The following is a 15,524-nucleotide window of genomic DNA, read 5'->3' as shown; positions in this document are numbered from 1 at the left end:
TCCCACTGCGTTGTTAGTAGGCCTCTCTGTGGGTCCCGCCACGCTTTTCTGTCTTTTCAACCCTGCGACTGTCCTGGTCGCAGTTACAACAACACTCAAACACCTCACTACTCAACTGACATCTCTGTTGGTAGTGCTGACACATTCATCTATCAGTTGAGGTACTAAAAGATGAGTGCTTGCTGCTTTCCTTGCTGCCTAACAGAAGACCATAGAGAGCAATTAAGGACCATCTGCGTGGAATTGTTTGCTTGAGACTGATTGTGACAATTTTTTGTCAGACAACATTGTCACAGGTGATAAAACATGGGTTTATCACTTCAACTGAAAACAGAATGGCAATCCACAGACTGGTACCACACCACTCCTCTTCTGAAGAAAAAGTTCGAAGGTACATCCTCAGTCAGTTAAGACAAGGTGATGGTCTTCTGGAAGTCTGAGGGGTCATTCTGTTTGATGTCCCCCATCATGGTGCAACAATCAACTCTGAAGCGTGTTGTGCTACCCTCAGGAAAAGTGCAGAAACAACTTCAATGTGTTTGTCACAACAAATTCAAACGAACTTCTCCTTCTCCAAAACAATGGAAGGCCCCACACAAGTTTGTGCACCCGAGAGGAGATCACAAAACTACACTGGACTGTTCTCCCTCATTCACCCTACATCCCAGATCTTGCACCTTTCAACTTCCATCTGTCTGGCCCACTGAAGGATGGACTCTGCAACAAGCAGTGCATGGAAGATGGGGACATTACTGATGCAGCAAGATGGCTCTGATGTTGAACAGACCCTTCTTTCAAGATGGCAGAAGGCTGTTGCACTGAATGGAGATTATGTAGTTTTGTAGCCAAAATTGTTGGAAATAATATGGTGTATTGGGCTCCTGAATAAAACCAACCTCCTTTCAGAAAAAAAAGTGTTGTACTACTTATTGAACACCCCTTGTAGATAAAGGGGTAGACACAAAGTACATGGGATGTTAATGTGTGTGTGTGGTAAGCAGGGTAATCACAAAGTTGTATTAAGCAATTAATAATTCAATAACACCCCCCCACCCTCCAACCTCCATTTCATTTTCACTATGATCATAATTACTTTTTGCAGTCCAATGGGTTACCTGATTGAACTGTTTGTTTTCCTGCCATTCCTAGCAATTCACAACATGCATCACTCCATTGCTCACTATGGAACACTCAATTATTGAAGCTGTTTTTGCATTTAAAAATCAATGTCTCGCTATATTAAGTCACTAAGTCAAAGGCGGTGCGACACACCTTTTTCAAACACATGAAGGTTCTATTCTGAAGATCATATTTAGTTAAAAAAGAAAATGCTCCAGGCCATTTTTACTCTTCTGTTTGTATCCTTTGTCATCATCTTAGGGGAGGGGGGAGTTCTCTTCAGTGTTTTTCAGTGTTTTAGTTATAAGTATGGTTTTCAGCCCCACTTTTACACCAACTCTATTGTTATCTCAAGCCAGGAGACCAACAACAAACTTGCCAGTTGCAGTTTTGCAGGTAAAAGTGTACTGCTCTACCATCTGTTGGCAAAAGGCAACGGGGTGTTATCAGATAATTGTAGGGATGTCTGTGCTAACACACTGTTAAGATCTTTGCAGGAAGTGAGCAAGTTGGAAGAAATCAGGAAGTACAAATAGAAGGAATCAGTAAATAAAAACTGTCTTTGTGCCATTAACATGCATTCTGGATACATCTTTCCAGTTTGAGGATTTGAAGTTTATCTAGGGTGGCAAAGTACTATTTTGGTTATACAGAATCCTTTTGTCCAACACTCATTTCAATTGTGTATTCCTCACTGTCCTGATGAAGACTAATTTCTTCACAATACTAACACTGAATGAATAAGTTTCTTATCTCTTCACAGCTCTTAGTACAGATATTGTTGGAACATAGTCAAAAAATATTAAGACAATTGAGTAATCACAAGCAAAGTGAAAATTCAAAATCATTAGCTTGTTCTATATCAGCTCTGCTCATAACTCGTAAGTGTTTGATTGTGATGCACATGAACATGTCTAAGACCCATATTATACTGTCAAAGCTCTTCAACAAATATTTTATAAAAGTTAGGACTGAGCTCTAACTTTATAAAATCAATCTGATAAATTTCTCTGACAATTTAGTATGTGCCTAAAGCCAGTTTGTTCTTATGTAATTAATACATGAAAAAAAAGTGGAGAATAATAAAATTAAGTCAAATATTATATGTGACAGTAGGTCTCAGACACATATGGCACAAATAACTTTCTGCTCCAGCGATCTATCACTAGTAGTAATAATATGATAATATGATACCCAAAAAGGGCAGATTTTACTGTAATTAGAGCTTCCTGGACATAACATGCCACACAAGTTTAGAATGTTACTCATCAACCTTTAAGATTACGTGTCTCATTTGCACCAAAAAGCACTTTCAAACTTTGTGACATCATGTTTTCAAGTATTTGCCTGAACAAATAGCAGTAGTAACAAATTATACCTTGCTTTCAGAACTTTATGTTCTTTTGTTAGGGGAAGAGAGACATAGATTGGGGAATGTCGGAAGGGAGAGGTAAGCCGCTTGGACCCCACGTGATAGATGGTAAACATCATATGGTTTTATATGGTACTCTGCCTTTTATGTTATACAGTATATTAGTGGTGGAGCTGGAGTAAGTGGTGGTGGGTTGGTACATGTGACAGGTTTTACAGTGGGAATTATTGGAGGGATAAGGACTTTAGTGTAGTGAACAATGATCTGAGAATCGCACAATTTTACAAGTATGTTACGGAGACTAGGAAGGCAAGGAAGATAACAGTGCACAGTGTGGGAAGAATATCGAGAGAGATTCTCATTTCAGGGCTAGAGTGGAAAACAAACAAGGTTTTAGAGAGACTTTCTGATGGGCTTGGGAGAAATAGTGTTCAAGGGTTGAAAGATCGTATGTATGTGGGATGTTGGGTTTCACAACTTTTAAATATTTCTTCTGGCTTGTACTAGGAATTTCACCACCTCAAGGAAAGTACTGGTTAACCATTGAGTGTACTTGTATGTTACAGTTTTCTGAATTGAATTTTAATTTGACGCAAATCATGTTTTTTACTAAGTGATTCACTCGTTCACATATAACATAAATTGGATGGCCAAAAAATTTAGTCACCAAGTGGTGGCAGGAGAACACAAACATAAAGGTAATTAAATTTACAAGCTTTCGGAACCAGTGACACCTTCTTCTGACAGAAGGTTTGAAGGGGAAGGAAGAGGGGTGAAGGAAATGGACTGGTGAGGCTTAGGGAATGGGGGGAGTTCGAAAAAGTCATCCCGAACTATGGGTCAGGGAGGACTTACTCTGACCCAGGGTTCTATGAATCTTTCCTTCTCATCCCGTCCAGTTAGTCTCCCCTGCTCTGGGGTTCTGGGTGACTTATCTGAACTCTCCCCATTCCCTAAACCTCACCAGTCCTTTTCCTTCACCCGTCTTCATTCCTTTTCAGCACTTCTGCCAGAAGAAGGAGACTCTGGCTCCAAAAGTTTGCAACTTTAAATACATTTTTGGGGACATGGAGAACACACCAAGTACAATGTTAGTACAATATTTGGATGTCTCCAGGTGACACTGTTAACACCAGCAAATCCTTCCAGTCTAGAAGTTTTCATCAGGATTAGCCAAAAGGCACTCTTCATAGTCTAACCTAATGGTCATTTCAATATACATGGAATGATTGTTGTCAGTCAAAAATAACTTGCGTAATTTGTGCAAAAGCAACAAATGTGATTAACTATGCACATGGATCATCAATTAAGATGATGCTGAGATTATCTTCACAGAATTCTGCATCATCCAGTAACTTCCGAGCATAAATCATCAAATGATGAGCTTTCCCTCATGCCATCCAACAACTTTCAAAAAAGGAAATTGTTCATTTTGATAGCTGATTTCAACAGTCAAAATCACATTTAGGGTTATGCTCAAGATGGCAAAAAAGGAGAATTCTATTTGATCATAGTTAATGAACTGCCTCTCATCCAGATTACAGAGCTTCCTACTTCCTATGATACTAAGTGGTGGTAATGTGGATTTACCCAAGAAATTCTCTCTATGAGTCTCTGACTGGCGCAGTACTGCACAAAAGTGGAATGCATGGATTTTCCAAACAAACAGTACTGACTGATGATTGTCAGCTTTATCTGGCATAGGAGGTTCTTTTCACATGAAGATACAATTTTAGGACAGCAGACTAGTTTACATTTTCTATTTCATTAAAAGAGAAGGTCAGTGCAGTTGAACAAATTTCTGAAGAATATTCTGGGCTGCACTAAGTATTCATTCTTTGTCCTTCTATGTGAAGAAGAAAAGGATACTACTGATGACAGAATTGGAAATTATTATGAGTAGTGAGCAAGCATGGAGGTTGTGAAATCTCAGTAATGATTTTTCCCAAACAAATTCATAGTATAACTTCGAGAATAAGTAGACTGCCCATCAGTTCTTGCCAAAAGTAAAGTTACTATGACTATCAAAATACAGAAGAAATGATTAAGCACTGTGCCCATGAAATTAATTATTTGTATTATTCCTGTGCAAGTGTAAGGTGGGAAAAACATCTAACCATAATGAGCTAAGAATGGAACTAGTTGTGAAGAGCTGGCTTCCCCAGCTGAACAACTCTGTTGATACTTCCAGAATATCCTAAATGTATGAGAAATCCAAGCTCATAGCTATTCCGAGGCCAGACAAGACATAAGGGACCTAAAACTACACAGCCTGACTTCCCTGTTGTGTCATGTATTTTCAAAATTGTTGTACAGGTTATAACTACAGATACTGATGAAGAACCATCCATTTCTTATCACCAGCAAGAAGTTGGTTTCAAAAAAGAAAAGAGGTGTACCTTCAAGACACTACATGACTCATCACGTAGAAAATGGATTACAGTGAAGGAAGACTACAGGAACATTGTTTACAGATATCTCAGCTACTTATATTACACTGAATCATTGCATTCTACTGAGATAGGTCTACGACATCACACAGGGCTTCGATCTCTCCTAGACCACTAACGAAACTTCTCAAGACAAAAAGACTCTTGTAGGGTTCTACAACAAAAGAGCACATGGAGGTTGGGGGAGGGGGGGGGGGGGGGGGAGGGAATGGGTGTTTCCCCCAGGAAAATGAAATGTGCTAGTACCAAATGTACAGAATACAAATACAGTCTCTACCTGAAGAAACTCAAAATCTAATTTTATCAAATGACTCTTATTACAGGACGCAGAAGTACTGAGTGAGAACTGCCAAAATCACTAGATTCGTGTTTTGCCTGCTGTAGGGGAAAAAAACAGCTGAAACCTTTCAAGGACACAAGAACAAGAAGTTGACAAAGAGCTTGCAGATTACCTGAGACACTGCACAGCTCCCACATGGCTTGGTGTCACTTTGTACCTAGTGCTAACCTTTAATAAAACTTTGTGTCAAAACCAAACAGAAAGTGGATGTAAAAAGCAAGATAGTATAGAATACTACAGCAACAATTTTAGGAATGCAAATATACACAGTAAAAACTTCTGAATTAGCACTATGCTACCTCAAGGCAGAATATACTTGCATCATGTATCAGACTGACACTCTTCAATTATAGATGTAGGATTTAATGAAATATGTTAGGGGTTACCTTGAACCCATGTCCGAAGAAACTGTACTGCCTTGCCAGAATAGTGCGCATGCGTGTGCATGTAAAGGAAAGGCCAAAGCTCTATCATCTACAGCTCATCCTCTATTCAGACATTGTCCAGCATAACAACTACTGAAGTCAAGGAGAGCAATCGAGGTGTTAATACGATCAGTTAAGTGAGCAAGATTAAAGGATTGGCATGTCACGAGTGAGTACTCTAAAGACTGCCCAATACCAGAGGAAAGACTACCACTAGCCCACACATAAGACCAGGCTACTTGAAAGTAACTTAATGCTCTACATTGTTGTGTCACACAGTGCACATTCATCTTGCAAAGATGAAATTACACAGATTCAATGTGCAATCACTGTGTTAAACAGACAGTATGCTGAAAATGCACACCTACATGTATGCCAACAAAATGGCCAATGCACTTACTGTGGTGAAACACTGTCCAGGAAAAATATGATTCTAAGTCAGTTTATATATTTTCATAATAAAGTATTACTTCATTAATATATTATGCTGTACAGTCCGTACTTTCTATATACGTGCTTCTGACTTCAGAAATAGATATACCTGGTTTCTATTATTATGTGAGCTCTTGAGTGAATGGTTATTTCACTGTTATGCACACATTAGGGGACTTGGTAAAACTACCATCTGAGCAAGGTTTAAAATCTCAGCTTACAAAAATAAAATAAATAAATTTCAATGACAATGTCCAAAGCGCAAAATTTTAAGGAACTAGTATTAGAATTTCTTTTATATAATTTTTTTGACAAGTATATTACACAAAAACATTTCAAAAACAAAATAAGAACAACCAACTTACTTTAGAGCAGGGAGTTTACAAGCATGTTGTATGTCAGCCATATTTGTGTTGTTCTGTTTCAGACGACTGCTTATTTTCTCAAATTGTGGATGCTGAGATGTGAGTACCAGCTTGGGATGATTACAAACATTCTGCAGATACCGAAGAGCCTGAAATTGTACATGTAAATGATTAATGGAAAATCTCATATAAAGATGTGAAACAAATACTAACAAAGAGATAGAGGGGCAGGCCAGTACTTACCTCAGCTCAGTACAGCCGATACATACACAAAAAACAGAAACGAAAATTTACGTTCCTAGCTTTTAGAACAAATATTCCTTCATCAGGAAGGAGAGAGGGGAAAGAAAGGGAAAAGGGAAAGTGGATTCAGTTACTAACAACCCAGGTTATGAAGCAACAGGGAAAAGAAAACAGCGAGGGTAGCAAGGATGGAGGCATGGGTTGTGAGTAACTGAATCCACTTTCCCTTCTTCCCTTTCTTTCCCCTCTTTGAAATTGTACATGTTATATCAAAATAAAATCATGAATGAAATGATATATGCAATCATGATGTGACTCCCTATATTTTGTGTAAAAGTAGTTTATATTTTCCATTGGTATTAAAATGACGTCTTTGATGCCTTTCTCTGCGATATACACCAACACAACATTTCTCCTGAATTTACACTATTTTAACACAATTTTTGAAACAATTCCCTTTTATTGAAATTATACGAGTGTGTTACCATAAAGAATAGCTAAATAAAATGGAACTCTTCCTCCATTCCTCTGCTTTGTTTATAATCACATGGTATGCAAATCAACAATCTACTAAAACATTTCACTTCTTGTTGTATAACAATGCTATTTCCTACTGATTAGGTTGGTGATATAACATTAGAAAACTATCCTACTAAATTACTGCAGCTACAAAGGCTATAAAAGTAAAGTACATCCTGGACAGATTATTCAACAAATTATTTCCAGTTTTCATCCATGTACACAATCTGTAGAGTGTACAGTTACCAGTTAACATTTTAAGCATAACAATAGTCACAGAGGAGAATTTAGTAAATTTACTGACATTTTAAAAATAGCAAAAGATTTATATCAAGAATATTAACACTGGTGAAAAACATTCAGTATCAGGACATTTTCCAAGTGTTATACTACAAACAGTCAATTTATCAACATTATGTTAACTGCTAATTTTTATTTGTTAACTAATCTCAACAGATCATCCACTGTTTTAGTATCATTTTCTTGCAATTATTATCTTCTGCTGAATGAATTATGGTGCCATAAATAAGTTTCAACGATAATCACATAATTCAAGGCACTAATTTTGAAAAAAATCATACACTAGTAAAAATTCTCAGAAAATATATTATTCCAATATTCAATTCAATATATTCGTGATTTGATTCACTACAGTTATGACACAGAATCTTTGTTTCTTCGGGTTGGTCATGAGACAGTTCCATTAAGCAAAACTACATTGCTCACTGCAATATCGTGTCTCTTTGCAATAAGTTTTCCCATTTTCTTTTTCTTTTTTTCCCTCCACCCAACAATCAATATGAGCAGAAATTAAAAACAAGTGTGAAGTAGTTTTCGACATAGTTCTTTTCCATTTGCACCTTCACAAGTGAACAAAAGAGTTTTTGAACATAAAAAGGTGTCTAGAATGTGTTCATGTTTTCACTGATATTGTGTCTTTACACTAAGTGAATATTACTTTTCTTATCATTCTGCACAGTGTGTGCACACACATTCAAACTGTGATAAAGAGAAGCTATCAAGATCTAAATGCCACTTATGTTTTCTGGCTGCATTACAGTGGTGGGCTCCCTGTTTATAAATCTTCAGTCATAAAGTCATACCCTGTCAAAACCGTTTCCGCCTATTGCAGTTTGCACTGCACACAGGGAAATGAAGCTTAAGAAATGCTTCCCAAATGCTAGGCATTATGCTTCTCTGGGTCCCATTTACAAGGAATACTACATAAAAATTGCAGTCTTCTACATGGTGAAACTCATGTAACATCTTTAAATCATATACCATAACAGTAAGAGTAAATTTCTTCTTCCTTTTCCTTAATTGCCAATATGAGGTCATGTCACTTTTATACTATTTTATTTAACATACTTCCATAATCAACCAATCTGATTTCATGCCATATATCATTTTATCATCAGTAACTCAGGTTAAAATTTACTGCAGGATGTGTCATAAACTCAATCCTATAATTTCACTTGGTATTCCACATCCTTGCTCCAAATTATCCTTTCTGGCAGCTGTTATATCAGGTCTTGTTACCACAAATGGTCTTTATTACAACTGCTACAAAGGAAAGGGGGGGGCAGGATGCTTAGAATGAAATTACATTCAAAGCAGATTGGGAATGTTTGCACTGCTCATTGAACATGTGATCAAAGTACTTTGTTCCAGCATGAAAAGTTGGCTTTTATAAATGAAAGAATAAAAGACACATTATGAAACTGGTGCACACTAATCAATGATGTTTCCATCATCAGATTACTATCTGCCAAAATGATAATCAAGTTAACCATTAGATGACTCACTACTTACAACACCAGGTATATTCTGGTTCAAAATCATCATCTAAATCAATGAACTGCTATTACGTGAGTGGTCACTTGTATAGCAGCGTAAGACATGATACAGCACTTACACAATTTATAGTACAAAAATAAAATAAAAAACTGACAAGTACCTGAAAGATGTGGGTGTTTCCTTGCACTGAGGCTGCAGATTGTCCCTGGGACAATGTATCCTGGAGAGATTGTAAAGCTTTTGATCGAGCAAAATCTTCATAGAGTTCTTGCTGCAAGGGACTGAGATCGCAGTAGTAATCCTAAAAATAATATCAGAGAATTAATTTCCCATACAAAAAGTCACTGTATACAGGTTAACAAAAAATTAAGGGAAAATGCCGAACTTGCCACAACTGAATAACAAGCAAATGGCTAATCAGGGCATTAGCAATCATGGATGATTAAATTTCTCTAGCATTTATGAATTTCAACTGTAAAGTCATAGGTTCTCTTATACAAAACATTTTTTATGTACTAATTCATTATAATAAAGTGTGCTACACTGAATCAAGATAGCAATTAAATTACTGATTCAGAAGAATTTCTGCTAAACATGGTGAATTTACAAAACATAACTCTGAGAAAACTGACTGAGGTCCCTTACTAACATATTAGTGACGATAACAATAAGTATGTTCTGCAGTGAAATTTTGTTGGACCAATGATTTTAAATTAGTGCATCTACAGAGTATTTCCATTTCCAGAGATGAAACATGTTAAAGCAAGAGTAAGGAATAAAACAGCCCACCCGGTAACATACTGCTTTCTGAGCGGAAAGGCGTGTCGGTCCCTGGCATGAATCCTACTGGCAGATTAGTGTGCTGGTAAGCCTGTGGATGGTTTTTAAGGAGGTTTTCCATCTGCCTTGGTGAATGCAAGCTGGTTCCCTTTATTTCACTTCAGTTACACTACGTTGGCGATTACTGCGCAAATACTGTCTCCCCTTACGCGTACACCATAATTACCCTACCACGTAAACATTGAGGGTTACACTTGTCTGGAATGAGATGTTCCCAGGAAATTCCACTGGTGGTTGAACCACACAATAACCCTGGGTTCGGTGGTGGGGTGAGTGGAGTGCTGTAGCCTGTTGTGGGGTTGTGTACCACTGAAGGCTACGATGGGGACAAAGCCTCTCTGTCCTTTCTAGGTCCCCAGTTCAATAAATACATACTTACATAGGTACGTACATACATACATACATACATACATACATACATATAAGGAATAAAAAAGAGGGATTATTTCAGTATAAATGTGATGTAAGATTATTTAACTATGATAAAATGTGTGTCACATTAACAAACTGCAGTATTCAGTCATTCATAAAGGAAAGAAAAAAAAATTTATATGTATGGAAAAATAAACTTTGGTAACAAGTTCCAAATGTGCGGCTGAACAAAAAATTTAACTTTAATAGTTCCTAAATTAGAAACAGATAAGATATACATGTAAGCGAAGCAACTGTTATCATACAAAGTAAATTTTTTTAGACCAACACGGGAAATTATAGTAATTGAAATAAAGGAATATGTGGCATGTGAGTAAGAAAGGTAATATACAAATGGCCTGGATGGGATTACGAGTAGTATCTGCATTTAGAAGTGGCGAGTAAGGGAACAAACTTACTAAGCTTGGGCTGATGGACATATTTTTATTGAATTCCATTATTCAAGATTGTTCATCTACCTTCTTTTATGTATGTGATGTAATACTTCATGTTTCATCTTGTAACTATGGCCTTCTATAAGCAAGTAGTCAGCATAAGTATAGTCCCCTTTTCTAAGTTTCCAACTTCTATGGTGTTCCTTCAAGTAGGTACATATTACTCCGCCAGACTGACCTATATAGAATCTGTCACTATTACAGGTAATTTTATAATTTCCACTCTTCTTGAGAGCTGGAGTGCTCTCTTTACCACTGGATGAAAAGTGTCCAACTTTCTGGCTACATCCAGTGAGATTTTTCCTAGACGTGAAATTGTGCACCATTTATTCTGTCCTTGGTGGTGGGATAAGAACATGGTAAAGAAGAGAATACTTCTATTTTTTGTGCAATATGAAACCCATCTAGGTAAGGGGGTAGCTATTATTTGATGCTATTTGTCTGATTGTATTTAATTCCATTTGGAGGTTGTTTTCACACATGGGATTAATATTAGACGATGTTAGCAACTTACTCACTAATATATCTCTTCAGGGGTGTCTAAACCTTCTCACAGACTTACTAGTTATATCAGAGGTAACCGGTTATTACAGATGAAGTAAGGTTAGCTACACAAACCTGCCAAATGCAGAATTATTTCCATTGCAAAGACAGGATGTACAAACAATTGGAAAGTCTAGTTATGGGATGTAACCAGAAGGTTTAAATCCAGGAACATAAAAACATCATTTTATGTGCAGAACACTGTTGGTCACTGTTTGTCCAACAGTACTCCAGCTCTCAAGAAGAGCAGATTCTATATATGTCAGTATAGCAGTGTAATATGTATCTACTTGAAGGGACACCACATAAGATGGAAATTTAGAAAAGGAGACTCTACTTTTGCTGACCACCTGCTTTAAGAAGGCCATTGTTACAAGGTGAAACATGAATTTTTACATCACATCCATAAAGGAAGGAGGATGAACTATCTCAAAATAATGGAAATTAATAAACATATGCTCATCAGCCCAAATTTAGTACTGAATGGCCAGAAACAGTTCCCTTACTCACCACTTTTAACTACAGTTACTGCTCACAATCCCATCCAGGCCATTTGTAAATTACCTCTCTTACTACCACGCCACATTTTTCTTTATTTCAGTTACTATAATTTCCCTTGTTGTATTAAACAGTTTTACTTTGTATAATCACAGCTGCTCCACTTACTTGCCGATATCAGTGGTACATCTTGTCTGTTTGTAATATAGGACCAATTAAAGACAAGACTGTTTTGTTTAGCTACATCTTTGAAACATCTCATCAAAGTTTATTGTTCACTGATTTTTCTCCTATGAAGACCAATTGTAATTTTTATATAGTTCAGTAACTAATGTATCATTTTATCTTACGTAAATAATCTTACATCACATTTACACTGGAATAATCACTTTTGTTTTATTTGTGAATCTAACATTAACATCTTTCATCTCTGGGAAGGGAGACACACTTTGGATTCACTAGTTTAAAATTTTTGATCCAACAAAACTTCACTGCAGAATACACTTATCTTTGTACCTGACAATGGTGTAATGGCTGAAAACCAGTTTGTGAAATAAATAATGTGCTGGTGGAAGCTGTCACCAGCACTTTGACTGCCAAAGAGGAGATTGACAGTAGACACCAGAGGAAGTGAGCCTGTCAGGAAAAAGGCTAGAAACGCGCCGCCAATGCCCTCTCGGCCGCCAGTATTTATATCGCTCTCACAGACCGGAGGGCCCAGTCTGTCATCCAGTGAGTCACTGAGTCACAGTCCAGTTGCTTGCAGTTGCTGACAGTAGCAGTTGCAATCAGAGTCTCAGTCTCAGGCAGCACATAGCGACCAGAGTAGAGTGCATAGTGGGACATGTACTTCACCAGCAGTGAGGCTTAAGTGGACTATTATGGAAAAGCTTGTACCAAAACAATTAGCTTAAAGATAAGTAATTTCTTATTCTTATGAATAAAGAACCCTGTTAATACATGCGTGCTGTTGTGTCATAGGAAGACGATACTTGTCACCAAACAACATCCTCCTCCTTGCTTCCCATGGTACAAGCCTAAAGTGACAATGAGACGACACAAATACTGGTGACAAGTATAACTGAGTGCAGATTTTGCTAGCTTCCCTTGTGTTTTCGCTTGCAGGGGTGCTCATTTCTATTTGCTAATGTGTTGTTGTGTTCTTGCAAGTATTACAGGAGAGGAGCCACAGAACTAACCAAATTTATATTTTCATAGGCTTTGCTTGCTTTTTGCTGCAACGTATTTGTGTAAACCATGGCTAACACAAGCTTTTCAGTTTCAGAACAAACAAATTGCTGCCCTATTAATGAAAGGACAACTACGGGCTGCACAATCTGCGTCGGCCACCCAACAGAGAAACCGACAAGTCCAACAACTGCCGCCGACCAGTGTACCAACGTTCCAGGAATTTAATGGCACAGAAGAGGAATGGTTCAAATATCTGACACAGTTCCCAGCACATTGTGAAGTTCATCGAGTTCAAGATACTGTAAAGCTGCAATACTTTATTTCGATTGCGGGATCCCTAGTGTTCAGGTTAATACAAAAACTATTCCCAACTGCGCCTCCCGACAAACTCAGTTATGACCAAGTAATCACTGCATTAATCAAGTACTATGACCAGCAAGTCCATGTATCTGCAATCGGATATCAGTTCTTTTGCTTACAGATAAAAGCCGGAACAGACGTACCATCAGTGGTACACAGATCTTAACGGGCATGACTAGGAAGTATAAATTTATGTGTAGCTGTGGCAACTTTTACAGTGATTTATTTATAAGATATGCTATAACATTCAATGTCCCATATACTAGAATATGGGAACAGATCTTAAAATACTCTGATCCATCACTTCCCCAAGTATTGCAAATCTTAGAGCAGTATGATTTGGGTGCCATAACGGCTGATAAGTTTGACCAGGCCCCGATTTATCGGGTTGAGTCGCTCCTTGTTCGTGATTGCCCCAAGCAGCCACAAGAATGAGTGATACACAGCAGTGCAGACAGTCAAGTAGACAGGTAAATAGACCTGTGAACTTTGTGACGTCTTGCCCTAGATGTTTTGAACACCATAAATACAGGATTGCCCTTCATATATAGCAATGTGTTACGCGTGTGGAAAAGAAGGGGCCATGTCCAAGCAGCTTGTTTGCAATGGCACAAACTGCCAATTTTGCTCGCTCTCAGAAAAAACAGGCTCACGCAAATGCAGTAAACATTGTGTTTTCCAAACCTACAGCAGATTCTGATAAATGTAAGATTAAGGTAGTGCAACGACGTTGTGATAAACAATTTGTCTTATTTCGAATCGCTGGCCGTCATGTGAACATTTACTTAGACACAGGCACCTCAGTAACTTTGCTTGACTGTGCCACATACGAATAGTTAGGCTTATTACGCCTTCCTAAATCTAGCAAGCGCCTCACTGCTTACAATGATCAAGAAATTACAGTGCTTGGACAGAGTAGCTTGCCTGCCAACTTACAAATCTTGCACTAGGACAGTGAATTTTACTGTGCTGAAATCAAGAGACAGTGAGAACATTTTCGGTTTAGATGCCTTTGACTTGTTTGGACTTAGCATCCACCAAAATGTACTTTCCATATCAGCTTCTGCACCAGAAGACAGTGTTGCTAGCTTGCTTAAAGAGTTTCCTGAACTATTTTCAGAAGGAATTGGAAAAGCTAGTAGGTTTGTAGCACATGTTACATTGAAAGACAATGCACAGCCTAAGTTTTTCTGAGCCCACCCCATTCCAATTGTTGAAAGAGACAAAGTAGCCAGTGACTTGAAACAATTGTAAGATAATGGTGTAATTGCTCCCATTCAAGTTAGTCAATGGGCAAGTCCTCTCATATCATTGCCTAAGACTTCTGGTCGCATTCATATTTGTGTTGACTTCAAGTCTACAGTCACACGGACAGGCTTGGTGCACGACGTTAATTTTCTAAGATTTGCGTGATACCTACTTGAAATTCCATTGGATGAAGAACCACAGAAAGTATTTGCCATAAATACACATGTTGGATTGCTCAAGTATTTGCATTTGCCCTTTGGCAGTTTGTCTGTTATAGTCATTTTTCAAAGTTACTTGGATAAACTGGCTGCTAAAGCGTCATTCTGTTCAAACTACCTTGATGTTATTGTTGTCTCAGGTTGTGCACCAGAGGAACACATTGCCAATTTCTGTGCTCTGTTTCCATTGTTGTCAGAAGCAAGATTCAAATGTTATCTTGAAAAGTGCGACTTTTTTTCAAATTGAACTACAGTACTTAGGTCATGTGATAAACAGTCAGGACGTGCAGCCCCTGCAATCTCATTTGCTTGCAATCTATGACTTGCTGGTTCCTCACAATGTGTCTGAACTGGAGACAGTACTATGCAAGATGACATACTACATTCGGTTCATACCTAATGCCACTCAGTTCGCAGCTCCATTGCATCGCTTGTGTCGCAAAAATGTGCCTTTTGTGTGGACTAAAGACTGTCAAGAAGGGGTTTCAGAAACTCAAAAATGCTTTGCTTGGTGACAGATGTTTAGTGTAAGCCAGTAGTTTTCCAAGCTGACACTTCTTCCTACGGAATTGGCACTATGCTTTCGCACAGAATTGGTTCACAAGACAGACCAATTGCTTTTGCCTCAAAGTTGTTGACTCAAACTCAGTGCAATTATTCTCAGACAGAAAAAGACACTCTCACTGTTGTGTATGGTG

General features: G+C 37.9%; 1 protein-coding gene across 1 annotated transcript in view; it reads right to left on the bottom strand.

The window, feature by feature from the left end:
- LOC126328531 (TATA-binding protein-associated factor 172) overlaps positions 1-15,524 on the bottom strand; it is a 274,135-nt gene that overhangs the window by 52,447 nt on the left and 206,164 nt on the right. Inside the window, exons 30-31 of the mRNA XM_049996048.1 lie at positions 9,223-9,363; positions 6,504-6,652 (exon numbers count right to left, since the gene is read on the bottom strand). Coding sequence (XP_049852005.1) covers positions 6,504-6,652; positions 9,223-9,363 — 290 coding nt within the window. The remainder of the gene's footprint in view (positions 1-6,503; positions 6,653-9,222; positions 9,364-15,524) is intronic.

The sequence above is a fragment of the Schistocerca gregaria genome, chromosome 2 (genome assembly GCF_023897955.1).
Source record: "Schistocerca gregaria isolate iqSchGreg1 chromosome 2, iqSchGreg1.2, whole genome shotgun sequence".
NCBI lineage: Eukaryota > Metazoa > Arthropoda > Insecta > Orthoptera > Acrididae > Schistocerca > Schistocerca gregaria.
Note: the sequence above shows the minus strand (reverse complement) of the source record. Positions and strands in the feature narration are given on the sequence as shown.